Source organism: Populus alba, chromosome 12 (assembly GCF_005239225.2).
Source record: "Populus alba chromosome 12, ASM523922v2, whole genome shotgun sequence".
Lineage (NCBI taxonomy): Eukaryota > Viridiplantae > Streptophyta > Magnoliopsida > Malpighiales > Salicaceae > Populus > Populus alba.
In genome coordinates, this window is record NC_133295.1 from 2,716,974 (window position 1) to 2,738,708 (window position 21,735).

The window sequence follows — 21,735 nt, forward strand, 5'->3', positions numbered from 1 at the left end:
CAGTATTTTATTTTCTATTACTCTTCCCTATAATCAACTGAATTCGGGGATTCGCAGGATGTCTGTAAGCTAATAGGACGTAGCAATATCCTAAGCATTCTCTCCTTCGAGTGACCCAAAAAAAAGTACATAACCACTGAAAAAGTACAGAGGTTCTGCCAACTGTTAGGAGCTCACCATAAGCAACAGCTAACTAGTACCAAGATTTAGCCACATTTAGTCTCTGTTATTTAGTTTTGTCTTGGCTGTTGCGGTTGTAGGAGTGATGTCCCTGGAACTAAATTGCAGAGAACAACTCAATGCCAGCAAAAAGATGATAACTTGCCATGAAAAAAGCCAAAAATAATGCAACGGTAACAGGAGACAATTATAGAAATTTTGACAGAATGTATCCTCCTCACTTTGAAAGGCATTAAGGCACTGTTTCATCCTTTCCGTATTCACTCCTTCATACATAAGTAACAAGGGCTAATAGTAGTATAGAAAGGATGAAATTTTATACCAGAAAATAAGACAGCGGTGCCCCTCTTCCATAAGCTTATTGATCGAGAGTCAGAAGATGCCGCCCAGCTGCAAGAGGTTACAAAAGGAATTGGTTTTGCAAGGAAAAAATATTTTGATGAAACAACATGCAGAAGCAGTCGAAACTGTATTCAGGTTTTGCGAGGAAAAATATTTAGATGAAACAACATGCAGAAGCAGTTGAAACTGTATTCATTGTACCTCCTGATTCCTCACTCATAGTTTCCTTAGTTTATAGACAGCATAAATTTTAAATGAACGAGGACCATTTGAAAGCACCTAATCGAAGATCCAGCTTTTGCTCCTTATTTCGTTCAGACAGTGAGAATTTTTTAGTAAACAATTCTCAAAGAAGATTTTCTTCATTTGTTTCTTCTTTTAATTCATTTCCATGTGTTCTTAACTAATATCTAAAACTATTATCCTGGAAAGAGCTGGGGTTCACTGGTGCAAATTGGTGACGCTTGTTTGGTTCAATTAGCCAAATTCAAACAGTTCCTCATTGTCATATTTACGTGACCTTGTCAAAATGTTAAGTATCCTAAAGCAAAGGTTACAAGATCTCATTATCATAACTTCCGGGCTTCTGATGTCTCTTTATGCTCCAACAATTCTGAACCAAGCATTTTGAATCCCATGAATGGAAAAAATGTACTGCTTACCTGAACAGCCTCAATTTCCCTTTCTGAGACAGGTGTGCGTTTTGGCTGAAGAGAAGCTTTGCCTCCCTCGGCAATATTGGCTGGTGATGCGGGAACTTCTGAGCTTGACATGATAAAATGATGAATCTCTGTATCTGTTGACGCAGCTTGAGTTTGCGGTACAAACCCTATGCAGAAGAGAACAATAAATGATTTGAGATCATCAGGAATATAAGATAAAAAAGGCAAATAAAATGGTGAAAGTAGTAGACAATCAAATACATAAAATGCTGAAAGTGAAGTTTACATTATTCAGCCAAAAGCAGAAATTTAGAAAATTCTCGTTGTGCACATCTACAATAAATACAGAAGATTGGCTTGTGCCTCATTTAGTGATCAAGCAAATCGAGTGACCACCAGAGTCATAAATCAGATCACATATGATGATGATGATACTAGAACTCAATTGTAACCTGATAAGGCAGAATCCATGCTTTCACAACTTCATATTTGAACTGACTCTGACTCACAGACACTTATTCCTCTTGCAATAGTTGCTTTATATGCTATAAATAAGATGAACTGATGGCACCCTCTAGTGGTATAAAAATAGAATTGATGGTTTACTTCTTCAAATCTTTTCTCACTGCCATAATCGGTTCTAATTTTATCCACTAAACATTTTACCATCAACCTTTGTTTCTTATCCATAAACCATCTCAACTGGCTTCAACATATCCATCACAATATACAATTTTAACTCTTAAACAAACATCCTTCCTATCATGCATAAATAAGCTTATACAATAAAGCCTCAATCATCAGGATGCTGTTCCACCAGAGCCATGACCTTGTATCCGAAGAGATAAAAAAACAAGTTGCGGGTTTTAATTGCTATAAATCAAAAGGTCATTTCCTTTAAAAAAATTGTAACTTTTGACCACTACCATCGATTCATCTATATAACATCATAAATCACATTATCAGAATCTAATTTCTCAGACAATCACTGCCCTCGTTCTAACCATCTCTTATCCCTCCACTATAATTTCCCTAACGAATCTTCAAATTACAATATATTTAGCTCACAAAAGCTTATAATTTATGCTTGAGTACAGAGCAAAAACACAAGCAACTTGTTTTTAGATTCCGCTTAACCAACCAACTCCAAATGTCAATCACCCTATCAATTACAGCTAAATTGGTCACATTTTTTCAAAGATCACAACGTTGGATACATAAGAACGGAATCCACTTCTTGATTTCTCCAAAGAAACACACTGAAACCGCAATTCAAACAGAAAACAAAAATAAAAGCAGCAAAAAGTCCTACAAATCAAGTTATATATAGTTACTTATGAAGGCAACAAAAAGGAAAACAAAAAAAAAGGAAGAAAAGGGAACCTGAAGATGAAGATTTGGCGTGTCTTTGAGGGAATTTGATGCGTGGAATTCTCTTGATCACGTGTGCTGCTGCTGCTGCTCCTCCCATTTCTCCCTTCAAAGTTCAAAGTTCCAAACTTTACCTTCCTCTCTCTCTCCTAAAAGAAAGAGGCAATCCTATCTATCATGTGGACTATGATTTATCTTTCTGGGCTGGACCCAAATAGTTTAAAATTTATTGGGCTGGGCTTATCAGATAGAATTAGGTTGGGCAAACCTAATAAAACTCCCTGACCTTTTAAGTTTTTCTTTAATAGGCCCCTGACCTATTTTTCATCTAAATTAGATTCTCAACTAATTTACAAAGACATTGAATTTAAAAAAAATTAAGGATGTAGAAAACTATTTGGTATTGATTAATTTTAAATTTTTTTTACTTAACTTATTATTTAGTTCCAAATTTAAAATTAAATTAAATGAGAATTACTAATATATCACAATTGGCTAGATGGATCTAATGCTAACTTAAATGACTAATAAAAAGCATGATTAGATTTTTTAAAAAACCAAGAAGATATATTTTTTTAATATTTAGATGCTAACATATTTAATCAACCTAGATTATATGACAAAACCAAAATAAATTATGAAGATAAATTTAAAATAAAAAATATTAAAGAAAGAAATTGAAAAAAAAAAAAAAGAGAAAGGAGGGGTTGAAAATTAAAGGATATAAATAGTGAAGTAGGCGAAGTGGTAGTTCAATTTTTTAAAAGATAAAATTGAAAAAAAAAATGAAAGAAAACAAAAAAGTGAAATGGAAAGGAAGAAAAAATAAAGGGAAAAATAGGGTGAAGATAGTTGCTAGTTTGGAGACCTACATTATGGACAAGATTTTCTTAAACCTAAAAAATGTTGTTCAGGGTGAAGGTAGTTATTTCATATTATTATTAAACTTTCAATTCTCTTCACAAATCTAGAAAAAGGATAGTTATTTTGTTTTCATCAAGATAAATTTTTTATTATTTATTTTAGCAAATATAATATTTTTAACTGAAAAATTAGTTCTTAAAAAAACCATTTAAAATTGTTAAAACAAGTTAATAAAAAATATCAAAATAGTACTGAAAGAAAAAAAAAAAAAAAAATAAAACCATGTTAAAAATCTATTTAAAAATTTTAGGAATAAGAAAAATTAAATCAATTTTTCATGACTAATTTTATTATTATATTATTATTATTTTCATATGAGATACATAATAATTAAAAATAAATTATTAAAAATCAAATAAAAAATTAGAATAGTATTTAAAAATCATGTGTTAACAATTCCACCGCGAGACTTTTTCTACTGAATGAGTTTTGACAATTTAATGGTTTCGCTTACTTCTTGAATTTAGCTGCATCTTTTGAAGAGGAAATTGATATAATTAGTGGCTTGAAGTGAGCTCATTTCACCCTTTCATGGTGTAAAGGAATTGAAATTTTTATAGTGTAAGGATAGTATAGATTTTTGTATAATTAATATATTTGGTTAATGTTTTGATTTTTCAGATGAGTAGACTAGACAATCAACTATTGTTTACTGTTGGCTATGGGTGATGGCAAAAGGCATAAGTTGTGTTAGGTATAATTCAGATAATGTTTGAAAGTATAATTGTATCAATTTTTTTTTAAATTAAGTTTTTTAGAAAGTTTTAAATTTAATATTTTTAGTATTTTTTTATTATTTTGATATACTGATATTATTTTTTTTTTTATAAAAAAACATTATACTATAATTTTATTATAGTAAATGAAAATAATAAAATTCAAACTCCTAATTATTTAATTATTATACTATATTAAAAATTTATTTTAAATAAAAAATTTAAATTATCAAATTAAATTATAAAATATAATTTATATTACTTTCTAATACTACTTTCATCATAAGTTTCAAGATGTAAAGGCTTGTATTATAGATACGAAGATCTTCCATGGCATTCCCATCATGTAGGAATAATTCCATGGTAATTTAAATTGACCCTGACAGCTAATATTTTTGTTTGTAATAAGAAAAAAATTGAACTGTTTTTATATATTTTAAAAAATATTTTTTTAAAAAATTAAAAATTTTTAATTTTTTTATTAACTTTAAAATAATATATTTTTAATGTTTTCAAATTATTTTGATGTGCTAATATTAAAAATAATTTTTAAAAAATAAAAAAATATCATTAACATGTATTTTAATACAAAAAATTATTTAAAAAATAACTATAATCATCCTACCAAAATAAACTCTAAAAACTTCATTGTTATTGCAGTAACCTCCTTGATTCACCATCTAAGTCAAAAATATATAATTAAGTCAAAAATATATAATTAAATTTAGATGATCGGTGTTCAAAACATAATCATATTATACATGGTATACATCAATGATCGTGATTAAATAATTGTAATCATTGAGTGTATTAATTAATGATTTATTTATTTTTTGTGATAGATGGTAAAAATATTTTACGAATGTAATATTTGCAAATCATGGTAAAAAATACTATTCAATTGTGAGTCAAGAATCCATCATCCAATCTACTGACTAAGCAGTCAGCCAGTCACGGCATTACACATGGGAAGTCTTATTTGAGATCATAGATAAGGGGGAATTTGCATGGCAAATTGACGACTTGGTCCTGTTATGATTTAAAACGACTTGGTTGACTTAGTTTTTTATTACAAAAAATGTCCTAAATGGACCTGTTCATCTATGCTGTTTTGTCGCTAGGTTCCAACCTGATACCAAGTGGAAACTGCACCAGTATCAACCCTCTGCTTCTGAAGCTTCCTTATAGGCTTAAATTCAATTAAAACATATTTATTAAAGAATAATAAGATTTAAAGATAAGAAACTCCAAAAAACACGGTGAAAAAATAGTTTTTTAAAATTTGAATCTATATACATATATTTTGGTCCTTTACCTTTGCAAATTATAAAGCTTTTATCCCTAATAATTTATAAAATTTAATTTTGATTCCAAACTATATTTAAATTTTGATCCCTGGTTTAAGAGATAAGAGAAAAAATATTTGAATTTTGATGATGGAGAGAAAGTCTTGATTAAGACCAATTTTAACCACAAAAAACAAGTGATATCATGTCCATGAGTTTCTTTTAATGATAAGAGTTTATTTGAGATGCTTTTTTTCTCCTTAAACTTGTTTGAAATGGTAGATTTAGACTTGAAAATAATTTTGGATTCGAGTTGATTTGGGTTTTTAAGTCATTTTTTGAGTTGTTGGAGCCTATAAGTATGTTTTACAAAGTGTTTAAGGTGTTTTTTGGATCAAAATGTAATAGAAAATTGATTTTTTTTTTGTTTGAATCAGACTCACTTAATTTTCCGACAACAAGAGGCTACTGGAATCCAAGTAGGGCAATACAAGCAACGTGTTGGCTGCAATTTTTTTTTCCAAAAAGAATTAAAGGGTCGTCTACCCTTTAAGAAAAAAAAAATAAAGGCATAGGTTGTTAGCTGTTCCAGACCAGTGTGCCTAGGTTTTTTTTCTGAGGCTTAAGAGCTCTATACCATCTAAGCTTGAGAGACTGAGCCTTTTCTTTTTATTTTTTTTATCCATTATAATTTGGATTTTTTATTTTTTCATAGTTATTTTTTTAAAAAAAATTCATTACTTATATTTGGAATAATTTATTTTCGGTTTGATTTTTTTTTAATCACCTTGATATTTAGTTGATTATTAATTTTATAAGTATTTTATTTTAGATAAATAAATTATAAAAAATAATTATTAAAACTCTAATTAAATATATAATTCAGATTACGGATTTAACTAGTTATTTAGTTGGATAGGGTAAAGCTTCAAAATTTATTTTGTTAAATAGATAAATTTTAATTTATTTAATTATATACATTCATGAAAATGTTTGGAATTCTGTTTTTGACCCGCGGCGGCGCTAAGATTGGTATCTACATATAATATTTCTCTTACCAGTGAATGCACATCACAAAGCATCAAACTTTCTCCGCCTTATGGCGTGCACTAGCAAAGTCATCTCCTTCATCTCCCTCTCACTTTTCCTCTCCTATCTTAACTCTGCAACGAGCCAAAATCATTGCTTGAAGACTGCTTGTAGCAGCGACGAGCCGGTGATTCGATTTCCTTTACGGATTAAAAATCGCCAGTCGAGTTCATGTGGTTTTCCAGGTTTTGACATATCCTGTGGTAGCTCCAATGAGACCATATTAGAGCTGCCCTCATCGGGAAAATTTAGAGTTCAAGCTATAAACTATGCAGAACAAGAAGTATGGATCAATGATCCGGAAAACTGCCTCCCCGGTCGAATTCTCTCTCTTAATCTCTCTAACTCTCCTTTCTCTGGCCTTTACTATCAATCCTTCATGTTCTTTAATTGCTCATCTTCTGATTATAGGAAATACGGGCTAAATCCAATAGCTTGTCTTAGTGGCTCTAAGTACACAGTTTTTGCTACATCTTCTTTAAGGATTGTTGATTTTCTACAGACAAGGAACTCATCCTGTAATTTAACCAGGATGGTTCCTGTTCCAGTTATATGGCCATTTTATCAAGAAATCTTGTCCTTGGACCCTAGCGAGGACCTGCTTCTCACTTGGGATCAACCTGACTGCGGAAAGTGTGAGTCGCGTGGTGGACGGTGCGGCTTTAGGACCAACTCAGGTGAAACTGTTTGCTCAAACGTTCCACATCGAGGTAATTTGCTTTATACTCTCTATGATCTTTGCCTATTCACTTCCCATATAGTTTTATTTTTCTTAATTTTGGCAATAATTATGATGACAAATGGCACGTTCTTGGGATTCCGTTTCAAGAAGCTAGCTAATGAGATATAGCTAGTGATAGCGTGCGATGCAAAACCTCGCTAACTCACTTCTAACTATGATCAAACCATAAAGAAACCTCTTTTCATATAGATTTTTTCCCCTTACAAGAGGGTTTAAATTAATAGACCTCAGGATACAAAATAGTAGGTTTTTCTCTTTCGTTTTAAATTCTCAATATTCCACTTTTTTTTTTTTCCATGTTTGAACTAATTGAGAGTTTCAAATAAGAATTTCAATTGAGTTAAAGATATCTAAATAAAATCTCAAATCTCGACTCAAGCAACTTAATTATCCGAGTAATTTAATTGTATGATGGGGTATTAATCTATACATAATAGATTAGTAGCGTGAGGTTAGCCTGCTAGATAATTTAATATCAAGGCTAGTGATTGGCTGCCAAGGATATCGATGTTGACCAATTATAGATGGAGTATAAATTATCTTTCTCCAAAAAATGGCCAAGGAAATGAAAGCACTCCTCACTTGAAATGGCGCATTTTAACACTTTCTAGATTCCAATCTTAGTTTTTGGATGGTTGACTCAGTCATTTAGAGAAACTATACCAATTTGGTCAACACTTTCCCATTAGCTTCCATAATGCTCTTCGTCTCCATTGGGAGGAGTCTTTTTCCTGAGAAAAGATAGCTCTAATATCTTTCTCCAATGGATCCATTAGAATATTCTAAACTATACCAATTTGGTCAACACTTTCCCATTGGCTTACATAATGCTCTTCGTCTCCATTGGGAGTAGTCTTTTTCCTGAGAAAATTAGTGGCAAAGACAGCTCTAATATCTTTCTCCAATGGATCCATTAGAATATTCTAAACTTCTTCCTAACAGTGTAAACATGCCATGAACTGATCTACTGTCTACAATATTATATGATCAGGAGTTCCTAGGAAAGCTCTTTATGCCATCACGGTAGCAGCTGGAATACCAGGGGTATTAATTCTACTAGGTCTCCTGTGTTTCATCTGTGGTAGGGTAAAGAAGTGTGCTAGAAGGAGCACATTAGGAGGTCTCCCAGAAATGAACTCCACCGTTAATCCAGAAACTAGGGTTATTATTGCTGGACTAGATGGACCGACAATAGAGTCCTATCCCAGAATAGTCCTTGGCGAGAGCAGAAGGTTGCCCAAGCCTGATGACAGCACTTGCTCAATATGCTTGTGTGAGTACAAGCCTAAGGAGACACTTAAGACCATTCCTGAATGCCAACACTGCTTCCATTCTGATTGCATTGATGAATGGCTTCTGTTGAATGCTACTTGCCCCATTTGCAGATGTTCTCCAGAAAGATTGACAGCAGCTGAATCTTGATGAGAATCTTTGTTTTGTGTTACGCTCCTTGCATGAGTTACAATATTCTCCAACTTCTTTTTACTTTCTTGAATCTTTTTTCTTCTTTTTTTTTGGTTTGAAAGTTTGTAGTTAGAGAAAGAGGAATTCGAAGAGATCATCTACATATGGTGAGTGTTTCTAATACTCGTGTGTTTTCCATTAAATGTAGCTCGTGTTTAATTAAGGGAACAATGGGGTTAAAAATTATTTCTATAATCATCTATTTGTGTTTAATGCAAATTTAAGGCGCAAAGGTTGGGATGATAATGTTGCTTAAAGGGGTGCGGACTTCCTAGAAAAGTAAAGTATGATGTCTTAAAATTCATAAATCAAACCAAAACAAATAAATACGTGCAAAGGAAAGAAACAAATCGAGGGAATTTAGAAATTGGAAAATTAAATAATTGAAGAAGTAGACTGAAGCATTGTTGGAAAACCCGAACAGGATAGATCTTTATTTTTTTAAAAAAATATTGCTAATTAATATCTTGAACACGCTCTACAACCGGACACGACCCTGACCCACCTACAAATGACCCACCATCTGGCTGGATCCGAACAGCAATATTGTGGCCATGGACCAAGCAGACTTCATCGGAGACCACATTCTGTTTGATATAAAAACTGATCAGTAGGGTAACCGGATAGGTTGGCCGGTGAGTTTGGCAGCTTATATTGCCTGACCCACAATCTCCAGTTCCACAAGAAAAGTAATTTCGAGGCGTCGGCAGCACACTTGGTCCATGGATCAGGCTTCTCGAATATCTCTAGGGTACCTGGTCTGCTTTCGGGAGTCAATTCTCCATCGGAGGGACTGGAGGAAAGCCCACGCCGGGTCTAAACTAAAGTAATCAACAAATCAATAGAATGCTAAATTGTGTTTTTGACTATATAACTTATAGAAGTGGTTTTTTAAAAATTATTTTTTTAAATTTTTTTATATTTATTTGTCATTATAAAAATTGATCAACAAAAAACATTTTTTTTATTTAAAAAAAAATTTGATTTAGTTTTTCAGGAAAGTGTTTTTTTTTTATTTTAAATGGAAAACACTTTTCATAAGTTGTGAAAAAAATTTAGAAATATTATATATTATTACTGATTATATCAAATTTGGGTCCTCAAACTTTTAATTGCTATATATATTTTGTTTTGAATATTTTTTTTTTCAATTTCATCCCTTAGAATTTATTTTTTATATTAACTTTGGTCCTCATTTTTATAATTATTATTTTCTTTTTTTCCTTATCATTTTTAATTGAAATTTTTTATCTATCAAATTTGGTCCTTATTCTTTTGATTGTTACTTATTTTATTTGAAATAATTTATGAAATGGTAATTATTATTATTTTAATTTCTTCATCTTTCAATTTTTTTTTAGTTTTTAGATTTGATCTTTATTATTTTGATTATTATTTATTTTATTTGAGATAATTTATTAATTTATATTTGTTTTCAATTTCATTCTTATTTTAACTTTTTAATTTTGCAAGATTTGTTCATTATTATTTTAATAAACTTAAAAAAAAAACATCAATAAGTTTATTTTCCATAACATAACCAAAATACTGAAAAATATTTTTTAATTTATTTTTTCATTACATTACCAAACATCAAAAAAAATAATTTATTTTTTTTAAAAAATCTATTTTTCAACAAACAAATAGAAAGACAACGAAATAAAGAAAGATTCAACAAAAAGGTTTTTACAAAAACTTAGACGTGTTTTACAAAAAGGTTTCTATGGGTTTTTTTTATAGGAAAGACCGGCTTTGTTATGTATGGAAAGAAATATTTTTATATAAAGGCATACAAATAAATTGATATATAATTAGACGAAGGCTTTTACCAATGTATTTCAATAACCTGAATAAAATCATATATATGTAATTCATTTATTGGTATTATGAAAATTAAGTCATTTCAACTAGTTTTACAAATCCAATGCTACGAGAAAAAATTTATAAATAACTAAAAATATAAATGTTTATTTGTAAAAAAATTATTTGATATTTGCTATTAAACCTAGTTTAATATATTAATTTTCATAAAATTTCTTGACCTGTCTCATTATTTATTTTAAGTTTAAAATTAAATTATTTTTTGAGTTGTTAATCTAATCATTTTAACTAATCTAAAAGTAATTTTGAATAATTATTAAATAAAATATAATGATAATATTAAGAAAGAATTAATGAAAATTAAAAATAAAAAAAAAACTTATTCTTGGTCTTGTTATTATTCTTATTCTTGTTATTGTCCTTGTGATAATATAAATTAAAATAGTTTAATAATTTCTTATTGGTTCAACAGCCAGCCGTTGTCTAAGTTAGTTCAAGAACCAATGTTTTGTTATATTCATTTCTTCCTTTTAAAAGCTATTTTCCAATTTTGAAATACTTCTATGTTTTCTATTAAATGTAGGCTATGTTTAGTTGATTAATGGGTTAAAATTTATTGCTATAATTATTTATTTGTGTTTAATGGAACTTTTTATGTACGGTTTTTTTGTTTAAAGAAAGGGATAATCGTTACTTATAAACCAATTAATATATAGTATTTTTTTTCCTAAAAAGAAACAGATAAGTTTTTATTTTTTTTATTTTTTTTCTACTAACTATTTAATTTGTTGTTCAATTTACTGACACAATGACCGTTTTAAAAAATATTCACATACTTCACATGATTTCTGTGATAATTACTAATTTATTTATTTATTCTTAAATCCTCTAGACAGAAACACATGGGGTAAAAAAAGTCAGTTTAATCTGCATTTTAATTTAGCTATGATATTTTTTACTAGATTTTTTTTTTATTTTACTTGCAATTCAATGATTAAAAAATTGAAAGTACGGTATCCTATGTAGAGCATTCGAGATAATTATTATTGCTTAAAAACATTATTTTTACTAATAAGTAAAAAAGCTAAAGCCAAGGAGAGTGTTTGAGTAGTGAAAATTATTGATCACACACTCGCAAGGGCGGAGCAAGAAAAAAAAGTTTGGGAGGAGGGCTAAAATTATAAATTAGAGGAGCTAAAAAAAATATATAAAATATTTACAATTATAAATATATAAGGGAGGGGTATTTTTTTGCAGGGGCCCCGGGCCCTGCCAGCCCCCCTCCCTCCACCACTTGCACACACTCGCAATGTTGTGGACTAAAACAATGTCATTTTTTTTTTATCTTTTAATTATTTTTTTTATTATGTCTTTTAATTGCAAGATTAGCACCCAATTACTTCAAATTTATTGGCCAGTAACAAAATTGAAAGATATCAAATATAAGTGGTGTGTTTAAATTTTGTATAGAAAATACACTTTACTCTTCCAATTTATAAAATTAAACATTTTTTATCTCTTATTATTTTTTTTAAATTTAATTTTTGATAAACAACTTTATTTTTATTATTTCTAATTTTTCTAGATTTTTAATGAGAGAGAAATTTTTGTTGGATTCCATCATAGAAAAAAAGTTATTTGTTTTTGCATACTCCGACCACCAAATTTATTGATATTGGTGTCCATGAGTTTCATATGATAAAAAAAGTTCAATGGTAGTTGTTTCAAATCTCAGCATTACCCATAGTTTTAAAACCTGGCCTAGTGGCCATCCAGGTCTAAGGTCCAGGTTCCGGGTTTTGACTGGGTCACCGGGTCGGTCGAGTTAAAAATTTATTTAAAATCAAAACGATTCGTTTTAGTAAAAAAAAAAAAAAAAAGAAAAGGCCAACGAGTTTGCGGTCGGGTCTTGCCAGGTCAACCTGTCGGGTTAGCCAGGTCACATCAGGTTTTTCCTTTCTTCTTTTTTTTCTTCAACCTGACCCGGTTCCAGCCCTAAGTCGGTTAGGTTTCAAAACTATGGTATTACCTAAAAAAGTAAATCAAAGATATGACAGAAGAAAAATCTAACTTGTTTTGATTTTCATGTTTTGAGGCCATTTTTGGAGTTTTTTTAAGTTGTTAATTTTTTTTTAAGTGTTGTAAAGGTGTTTTCTTGGTTAAAATGGGTTAAAAGGAAGGGGGGGGCATCAAATGCGTCGTGTGGAAAATACCATATTTACCCTTGAAAGCATGTTGTAAGGTTTAAATAATGAAGGGCAAAATAATAATTTTATTGTGCGAATTCATAGTAAAATGTGAGGTTGTACAATGAAAAATGTATGATATATGTTCGTTTATGTGCGTGTGTGTTTGTGTCATATACTTGGTTGGGCCTTGACCCAACCGAACAACATATATGGTTAGACTTAGGCCCAACCGAGTTCTCTCTTGTTCCCCTCCCTCTCTCTCTTCTCTTAATCTCTTTTTATTTTTTACAAGCTACAATCCTACTATAAATAATCCATGTGGGAAAATAACAAAAAAGTAGGGCTGCCACCTTTAGCAGCTGAAATATTTTTTCATGTATTTTTAGCTATGAATTCCATGTTTTAATAAGAGAGAATGTGGATTCTCCCAGCACAACACAAAACAAAAAATATATAGGTGGATTGCTCACACACTTGTAAATATCTATTCATTACATTGTTTATAAGGTGCATATTTTTTTTTTTTGTTGTTGTTGTATTTTGGTCTCAATAGTTTTTAAATTTTATGTTTTGATTATGAAGTATCAAAGAACCATCTCAACCCAATAACTTAAGCTGTTAGGTAAGGTCCTATGATATGATTTATATTATTCTTTAACACACTTCCTCAAGTGAAAACCCTTTAAGCTTGAAATTTACATATACCCACATTACTTTGTGCTTAATTTTTTTAACAAATAAATGGGGATGGTGAGATTCAAACTCGTAACCGTTTGGTCAACAAGGCTCTGATACCATATCAAAAAACCATCTCAACCCAATAGCTTAAACTGTTAGGTAAGGTCTTAAGATATGATTTATATTATTCTCTAACATGAAATTTATTCTATTATATTTCAATCCCTAATAGATGGGGGATTTATCTTGAATCTCTAATAAATGGGGCACATAAAGGAAGAGAGCAAGAGAGCGATATTGAAAAGGGAGAAGAAATAACTTTTTATTGGCTGTAAAAAACATCGATATTGAAGTCATTATATTCATATTAAAGAGAAGAGCTTAATAAAAAGTGGTTTGAGCCTTAAATCATGCTTGAAAAAATAGTCAAAATCCAGAAAGTGTTTTGATTTGATTTTGAATTTTTAGATTAATTAGAATGTGTTTTGCATTTGAAAATAAGGTTATGTAGGTTTATGAAATGTGTTTTTTTGATGAAAATAAGTTGAAATTGAATTAAAAAAAAACCAAACCTTATTTTTTCAGCTATAAAATATGACTAGAAATTATTGTCGAGACTAACACATTTTCTTAATAAACAAACAAAATGCATCACCAATTGTTTTATAAAAAAACAAGACATGCTAGTTTGCCTTTTCATGCCAAAGCATGTATGGCTTGTCCTTTAAAGCCTAGACTCTCTTGACATATTTTTAATTTTTTAATTTATATTTTTATATTCTAAAATATTATTTTTTCCAGATGAAATAATTAAAAAAAAGCATATAATTATACAATACTTTTCAATTAATATTATTAATTACTTTATAAATAATTATATATGAACTTTAATATGCATATTTTCTTTTAAAGATTTCTCATGAATATTCAATAAGAATAAAATTTTTTATTCTGAAATTTTTATTAAATTCTTTCAAATTAATTATTTTTTATATTCTTACATACAATCACATAAAAATAATCAAGAAATAATTTTCTGACTTTTTTTTTATTAAAAATCTATTTCTCAAATCATGATATATTTTTTGTTTAAAAACCAAGTCACGAATAAAAAAATATGAAATATATAAACAAAGAAAGAGAGTTTTTGACAGATAAAATTTTGGCAAAAATTCACAAGAAAAAATTGCGTGTCCAACACAATTGTGCCTAGACAATCTCTTTTTTTTTAAAAATAAATTTGCATGACAAAAACGCGTGATGTAATTCTTATGTAAATAAAGTAAAACGGATCATGAACGTACACCAAATTTCCAATTTTGAGTAAAATATTTTAAAATTAAAAAAAAAACTATCAATTTTTTCCATCTACTCCTTAATATATTTATAGGCTAAAATAGCAGCTTGCGACCCATTAGAATAGTTAAATTCCAAAGATCTTGGTTGAATTTTTTTGGATTATTTGAGAAAGTAAAAGTTTTTGTTCGAAGGGTTATTTTTAACAACACAGGAAATAGAGGTCCACAAAGAATAAAAGATAACTCAAATTTAAACCCTAAAGAACCCAAATTGAACATTAGTTTTATTTTAGGGACTTTTCTGTACTCTGATTTTCAAGAAACGACCCTGAAAGAAACACAAAAAAATCTTTCACCGACCCTCTCTCTCATTAAACGCAAGCTCTTACCTTTCTGAATATATTTTGGTGCTGAAAGAGAGCGAGAGAGAGCGCAAAAAAAAAAAAAAAAAATAATAATGGCCGCAGCAGGAGCATTAGCAGCGCCAGGCCAACTTAACCTGACAGAATCACCTTATTGGGGTTCGAGAAGCGTTGATTGTTTTGAGAAATTAGAACAGATTGGCGAAGGCACTTATGGGTCAGTCCAGTTTATCAAACCTCCTCTTTTTTTCTTGTCTTTGAAGTTTGGATTTTTTCGGTTATTTTAAATTCTACTAATCTCCAATAAACAATATTATGGACTCAATTTTTTGCAGTAAAGATTCTTTCTTTTAGCTTGTGGGTGTTTATTTTCAATTGGGTCTGGAAATTTAGCATCAGGGCTTGCAAGCATTTAGAGAAAGAAAGGTTTTCTTTTTTTGGCGTTGTGGGGTATAGAAATTTAGCATCAGGGTTTACAGGCATATACAGAGACTAGGGTTTTGTGCTTTTTTTTCCTTTTCTTTTCAAGTTCAGGAAACAATCTTTGATCGATCACGTGCTAGATATTGTCTCAGTATTGCTTCTTTTAACTTGTGGGTAGTAGGGTTTCGGGCATGTAGAGTAAACTAGGGGTTCATGGTGTTTTGTTTTAAAAGAATAATGCTCTGTATCAAGAACTTTTTAATGAAACCATCATGTATACGTGCAATGGAAGCAGCGATAATTCGATGCAACTCTCTAGTCATCTATTAATGCCCATATTTGAGATCAATTTGCTAGAAACTTTTTTCAGGTTTCAAAGCATTACTTGCTTTAAAATGTTTTTCTATCGGATGTCTTAAAAGGTTGTTGATTGGATAATGATGGTTGCTTCGGGGATATATTGGAGAGATCAAAATTGGATTTGCTACATGGATTTTGCCAATTATGTTGATTCATGTCTTATTGGTATTTTGTGATGCTTGTGTCTCCTTGGAATCACGAGTTTGGTCTTCGAGGTGTTGTAAGTGATTAAACATGATTTAAGGTATTTGGAGTGGTCTGCTTTGCTTTATCTTGTGGTTAGCTAAGCATAAAATTAGCTAGCTCTTTGCTTGTTAGAAAAAGAAACCTCGATAAGATAGAGAAAAGGATAATGAACAAAAATGGAGAATAACATATTCTTCCTAGGAGACAAGTTAAGGACTACTTGAATAGAAGATCTTGCTGACCTGACCTCTTTTTAAATTTCGTTAGGGTTATCCTTCAAAAGACGTCATGATGAAGCAAAGAAAATTACATCATCTGAACCTTGCTTGGTTTGAACTATTCTTCATTCTCTCAAGTATAAATTTTTGGAGAGAGAGTGGAAGGTGCATAATTGAATGTGACTATATTTGGGAGATGTTTTAAGCAAATAGGATGTTTTGTGGTACGTTGCTGGAATGTTTTAGCAAGAAATAGTGTGATAAAAATAGGGGAGGGGGAGATGATAGAAAACCCATTAGTTACACATGGTTTCAAGTTTCGACATCAAACCAAAAGGTCATAGTTTTGTTATCAGAATTTAGATGTCTCAAGAAATTGACTGATATACATATCCTTTTCCTAAACAGGATTAATATTCATAAATACCAGTAGGTTTAATGGAACATATTAGCAAAAGAAAAGCCTAAGACTCGGAATTTATTGAAAGTCTTTAGCACTACTAAATTCCAAACTAACCCCCTTCCCGCGGGAAAGGGAAGAAGTTTTACACATATGCCCTTGCAAAAAATAAAATCCCAAAACAAATTGTTGACCTAACAGCAATTTAGTTGAGCTATCAAGAATAAAGTTTATGCTAGCTACTATTCCATGTGGAAATCACTTAAGAATCTAAATTATTGACTTTGAAATTATATTCAAAATGAATGGAGAAATCATTTTCCCATGGATGGATGTATCATTCCTGCAAGCTAGATGTTTATTTGTTTAATTGTTATATATGCAATAAGCTACTGACAAAATATTTAGAGAAATTAACCCAAGCTTTCGAAGATACAACAAAAAGTAACATAAAAGATCTAATAGAAAAAAGAAGAAAAATCATCATAAAACATGCATATTTGAGATTAGTGCGGTATTGTCAAAGCTGGGACTTTGAGTCTTAGCCCATATTTCTTTGCAAGAATACCATTGAGCTAAAATTCTCATTGCAATAGCTGTTATATTCTTATTTCTTATTATGCATGCAAAATATCATTAGATTATTGAACTGGAGCTTTCATGCATGTTTGATTGCCTGAATAAAGACAACGATGGAAAAAATATTTTCCTGTGCTAGAGCTTGTGATCTTTTAGTTTCTGCTCTAGAAATCTTGTTTCTTGTACTTGCTCTCTTGTGATTGTTGACAGTGATAGCAGGAACTTGACTTGCACTTGTGTGCTTCGCTTTCTTCTTGCAGCCAGGTTTACATGGCTAGAGAAATAAAGACAGGTGAAATAGTTGCTTTGAAGAAAATAAGAATGGACAATGAGAGAGAAGGGGTGCGTTTTCTTTTCTTGTTAAATATAAATATTTATATAGATAGATCAATTGGTAACTCGTGATTTTGAGCATATGATTTTGTAAGACGAGGCTGATGGTAAATCATCCATAGCTTGCAGCTGAACTTGTAGATTTTGTATTTTCTACCAACAATCTTAAACTTTCAAGGGGCTAATAGAATGGACTGTTTAATAAAACATTTATTAACAGCCATATGAGAAATCAAAATTCTGAAGAAGCTACATCATGAAAATGTTATTAAGCTGAAAGAGATAGTGATATCTCAAGGTAATGTTAAACAATACTTGTATTTTTGTAGTTTCCTATAACAGCCATACGGGAAATCAAAATTCTGAAGAAGCTACACCATGAAAATGTTATTAAGCTGAAAGAGATAGTGACATCTCAAGGTAATGCTATGAATACTCTTAGTTACTTGTGCTGCATTCTTTATTCACCTCAAACTGTACTGTTAATATGTTTACTTCAGATATCTTATGTTGTGCGACTGTTTTCAGGCCCTGAGAAAGATGATCAAGGAAAGCCAGGCAAGTTACTTTGCATGTGCATTGCCTATCAATTGGTCTCTGTCTGTTTTGCAAAATGTTATCTTATTTGAAATCAAGGGTTGTTGATTTCTGACTTTGTTTACAGATGATAACAAGTATAAAGGTGGGATTTACATGGTTTTCGAATATATGGACCATGATTTGACAGGTCTTGCTGATCGTCCTGGGATTAGATTTACAGTTCCACAGATTAAGGTATTCTAATAGAACCTAATGAACCTCCTTTTTTCTTGACAATAAGAATATCATGTGTAGCAGTTCTTGCCCTCTCTTGCTTTGTCCATTTCTATCTAACTCTTGCTTATTTCTCTTGCAGTGCTACATGAGGCAGCTTCTAACAGGGCTGCACTATTGTCACATAAATCAAGTGCTTCATAGAGATATTAAAGGTAGCTGTTAAAGCAAGCTAACTTACTATTGGATCTTGTTTTTCACCTCTTGAGGCCCAAAATCTTGTTTTTAATGCAGGATCTAATCTTCTTATCGACAATGAGGGTAATCTGAAGCTTGCTGATTTTGGGCTTGCCCGATCATTCTCAAATGAGCACCAATCAAATCTTACGAATCGTGTTATTACTTTATGGTACAGGTAAACAATAAATATGCCACCTTGAACTTAGAATAATGAAAGTTAGTGCTTTCTTTTAAGGAATATAAACTGGTTCTTTCCTGCTAAAAGTTAAAGGCTGGAAAAATGAGTAAAGTAAAATAATCTTAACACCTGCCAGCTCTCCATTTTGAGCAGGCCCCCAGAGTTGCTGCTTGGGTCGACGAAGTATGGTCCAGCTGTTGATATGTGGTCTGTTGGTTGTATCTTTGCTGAACTTCTGCATGGAAAGCCAATTTTCCCTGGGAAAGATGAGGTAAATCATTTGTTGCTTAACTCTGGAATGTACTATTAGAGATGCTAGATTATAATTGTTGTATTATATATAGATTATGCTTGAGGGTGGTGCTGGCATTAGACTTTTCTTGGGGAATTTCTATTGTCTAATTAGTACTAAGAAAAGAAATAATAATTTATTGAAAAGTTTATACATATTTGCTGCTTATATTTAGTTCATGGTCATAACTAAAGGTGTAGTTATCATAGCAATGTCATGAAGTATCTCTGGTTGAGTGCTGCAGCCTGAACAACTAAATAAGATTTTTGAGCTGTGTGGAGCTCCGGATGAGGTTAACTGGCCTGGAGTTTCAAAGATTCCTTGGTACAACAATTTTAAGCCAACAAGGCCCATGAAGAGACGTCTCAGAGAGGTTTTTAGACAGTAAGTGAGATAACTTGATTGAATCTATCTTACACATCTCCATGTTTTAGGAATTTGACACTGTTGTTGGGTTATTGTTTTTATTTTTCTTGGTATATAGGACTTGTCATTGGCTTGGCCAAGTATATTTTCTCTCACGTCTCAGAGAACACCTGAATCCTAGGGAAAGTGGGGAATACACAAACCACTTGGACCAGCCAAGATGTGTTTAGTTGTTGGATTAGTCAAAGTGCATCTATGATATCTATTTACTTGTGTTTCTGTTACAGTTTTGACCGCCATGCCTTGGAGTTGCTGGAGAAGATGCTGGCTCTTGATCCTGCCCAGGTATCATTTTAGTAGATATCTCTCCATTTTATGCTGGAGAATACACAAACCAGTTGGCTTTTTTGATTGATTATTTTGATCAGATGCCTGTTGTGTCCTACCATTGGTTTGGTGTTTGAAATTTTGTTCATGTGAAAAGTAATTCATTTAATTTGCTGAATTGATTTGATCATTGCAAAATGGTCAGTACAGAATATTAGTGATTTCAAAAGATATACCTTGAAGGGGAAAGTGGTTCGATGGATGGGATTTCTCAGGCTTACTTTTTGTTGTATCTCATTTAGTAAATTCAGGGCCTTCTGTATGATTCTTTAAATGATTGATTATTTTTTTTTTAAAATAAAACCAGCTGATATAGGCAATTTATTTATATTTCGAAAGATGCATCATAGTATCAGTTAAAAAATAAAGAAATAAATAAACGAGCATAACAGATGCATATATATACCTGTTGTTTCACTTTAAGAAATCTGATTATCCACATGTATCAATTTATTATGTTCCTCTATATGGTTTAGCCAAGGATGCACTTGATGCTGAGTATTTCATTTTATGATGTTTTTGTTAAACAGAGAATTTCAGCCAAGGATGCACTTGATGCTGAGTATTTCTGGACTGACCCACCACCATGTGACCCCAAGAGGTTTGGTTTTATTCTATAGTACATGTTATTGGACTGTGTTACTTGGTATTTTTATTGATTCACTTCCTTTTTTTTTGGTTCAGTTTACCAAAATATGAATCATCGCATGAGTTTCAGACAAAGAAAAAGCGCCAGCAACAAAGACAGCATGAAGAAAATGCCAAAAGGCAAAAACTACAGCATCCACAGCCGCATTCCCGCCTTCTACCTGTTCAGCAGTCTGGGGCACGTCCCCAAATGCGGACAGGGCCTAATCAGTCCATGCATGGTTCTCAGCCCCCAGTTACAGGTCCCGGACATTACGGGAGGCCTCGTGGACCTCCAGTTGGTCCAGGTAGATACCCTTCAGGTGGAACAAGTGGGGGATACAACCACCCGAGTCATGGTGGCCAAGGGGGAGGAGGTTATGGCAGCGGTCCATATCCTCCACAAGGACGAGCCCCACCATATCCTTCCACTGGCATGCCTGGTGGTGCTCCACGCGGAGGAGGAGGTAGTGGGTATGGAGTTGGTGCTCCAAATTATCCTCAAGGTGGTCCATACGGTGGTTCTGGTGCTGGGCGTGGCTCAAACATGATGGGAGGAAACCGCAACCAACAATATGGTTGGCAGCAGTAACTTGAGATATTTACCTTCGAAGAGTTGTGGGGCATTACTGGCTGTAGGAAGAATTCCCAACGCATCTGCAGAGCAATCAGGGGATGCAACTCTGGTGAAAAAAGAGTAGGCTACAAGCTTAGTTAGGGTAAATGATAATGCAGATTCTTATTCTCAAATGTAAACTGAGGAATGTTCCGCTTTTTGGAAGGACATGTTCCTGTATTTGTAACTCCACATGCGATGGTTTGGCTGAATAGTTGTCTGGTCTTTACTGTACTTGATTTACGATATTTAAATTCAAGAATCACTTTATTTTGATGATAATTGGCAGTCTCCAAAGCAGTCATAATCAAATAAAAAAATTCATCCCCTGTGAATATTAGAAACATAAATGGTAGTTCAAAAGTGAGAGCGATCAGCAGCAGACTATTTTTGTTTTATTGATATTCTGGCATGATATGTGGCTTCCAAACCTCGAAATAAAGTTGATCAAATAAGCCTCTCCAGAAAGATGAGATAAAATGGTCACTGTTTGCAAATTATCTTTGAGAAAATTACAGGTCATAGGCTTTCAAATATGAAGGGCTAAGTAATAATCATGTTCATAATATAATTGAACTCAAGAAATGACAGCCATTCTTATCACTTCGAGAACCAAAACAATAAAGTTTAAAAATTTATACTTAGTTCGCGTT

At 31.7% G+C, this 21,735-nt stretch overlaps 3 protein-coding genes across 3 annotated transcripts; 2 read left to right on the top strand and 1 right to left on the bottom strand.

Moving 5' to 3' along the window:
• Positions 1 to 300: 300 nt before the first annotated feature.
• LOC118033514 (uncharacterized) lies at positions 301 to 2,709 on the bottom strand. Its single transcript, XM_035038531.2, has 3 exons — positions 2,568 to 2,709; positions 1,185 to 1,351; positions 301 to 570 (listed from the first exon to the last, which is right to left on the bottom strand). Exons 1-3 carry the CDS (start codon positions 2,653 to 2,655, stop codon positions 553 to 555), a joined length of 273 nt encoding a protein of 90 aa, XP_034894422.1. The 5' UTR covers positions 2,656 to 2,709; the 3' UTR covers positions 301 to 552.
• A 3,808-nt stretch (positions 2,710 to 6,517) lies between these two features.
• LOC118033490 (RING-H2 finger protein ATL22) lies at positions 6,518 to 8,962 on the top strand. The gene is made up of 2 exons (XM_035038502.2): positions 6,518 to 7,280; positions 8,304 to 8,962. Exons 1-2 carry the CDS (start codon positions 6,581 to 6,583, stop codon positions 8,732 to 8,734), a joined length of 1,131 nt encoding a protein of 376 aa, XP_034894393.1. The 5' UTR covers positions 6,518 to 6,580; the 3' UTR covers positions 8,735 to 8,962.
• Positions 8,963 to 15,129: 6,167 nt separating this feature from the next.
• LOC118033482 (cyclin-dependent kinase C-1) lies at positions 15,130 to 21,364 on the top strand. The gene is made up of 12 exons (XM_035038491.2): positions 15,130 to 15,341; positions 17,551 to 17,632; positions 17,953 to 18,043; positions 18,152 to 18,181; positions 18,288 to 18,397; positions 18,519 to 18,591; positions 18,671 to 18,791; positions 18,948 to 19,065; positions 19,331 to 19,470; positions 19,740 to 19,797; positions 20,370 to 20,440; positions 20,524 to 21,364. Exons 1-12 carry the CDS (start codon positions 15,220 to 15,222, stop codon positions 21,056 to 21,058), a joined length of 1,551 nt encoding a protein of 516 aa, XP_034894382.1. The 5' UTR covers positions 15,130 to 15,219; the 3' UTR covers positions 21,059 to 21,364.
• The last annotated feature ends 371 nt before the right edge of the window (positions 21,365 to 21,735 follow it).

Bases quoted from the DNA above. Each gene is read 5' to 3' on its own strand.
- LOC118033514 (XM_035038531.2), bottom strand. From the start codon at position 2,655: ATGGGAGGAGCAGCAGCAGCAGCACACGTGATCAAGAGAATTCCACGC. The intron at 1,352-2,567 runs GTTCCCTTTTCT...TCTTCTGCATAG, and splicing joins CGCCAAATCTTCATCTTCAG to GGTTTGTACCGCAAACTCAA.
- LOC118033490 (XM_035038502.2), top strand. From the start codon at position 6,581: ATGGCGTGCACTAGCAAAGTCATCTCCTTCATCTCCCTCTCACTTTTC. The intron at 7,281-8,303 runs GTAATTTGCTTT...TTATATGATCAG, and splicing joins CTCAAACGTTCCACATCGAG to GAGTTCCTAGGAAAGCTCTT.
- LOC118033482 (XM_035038491.2), top strand. From the start codon at position 15,220: ATGGCCGCAGCAGGAGCATTAGCAGCGCCAGGCCAACTTAACCTGACA. The intron at 19,066-19,330 runs GTAAATCATTTG...TGAGTGCTGCAG, and splicing joins TTTTCCCTGGGAAAGATGAG to CCTGAACAACTAAATAAGAT. The intron at 19,798-20,369 runs GTATCATTTTAG...TTTGTTAAACAG, and splicing joins TGGCTCTTGATCCTGCCCAG to AGAATTTCAGCCAAGGATGC.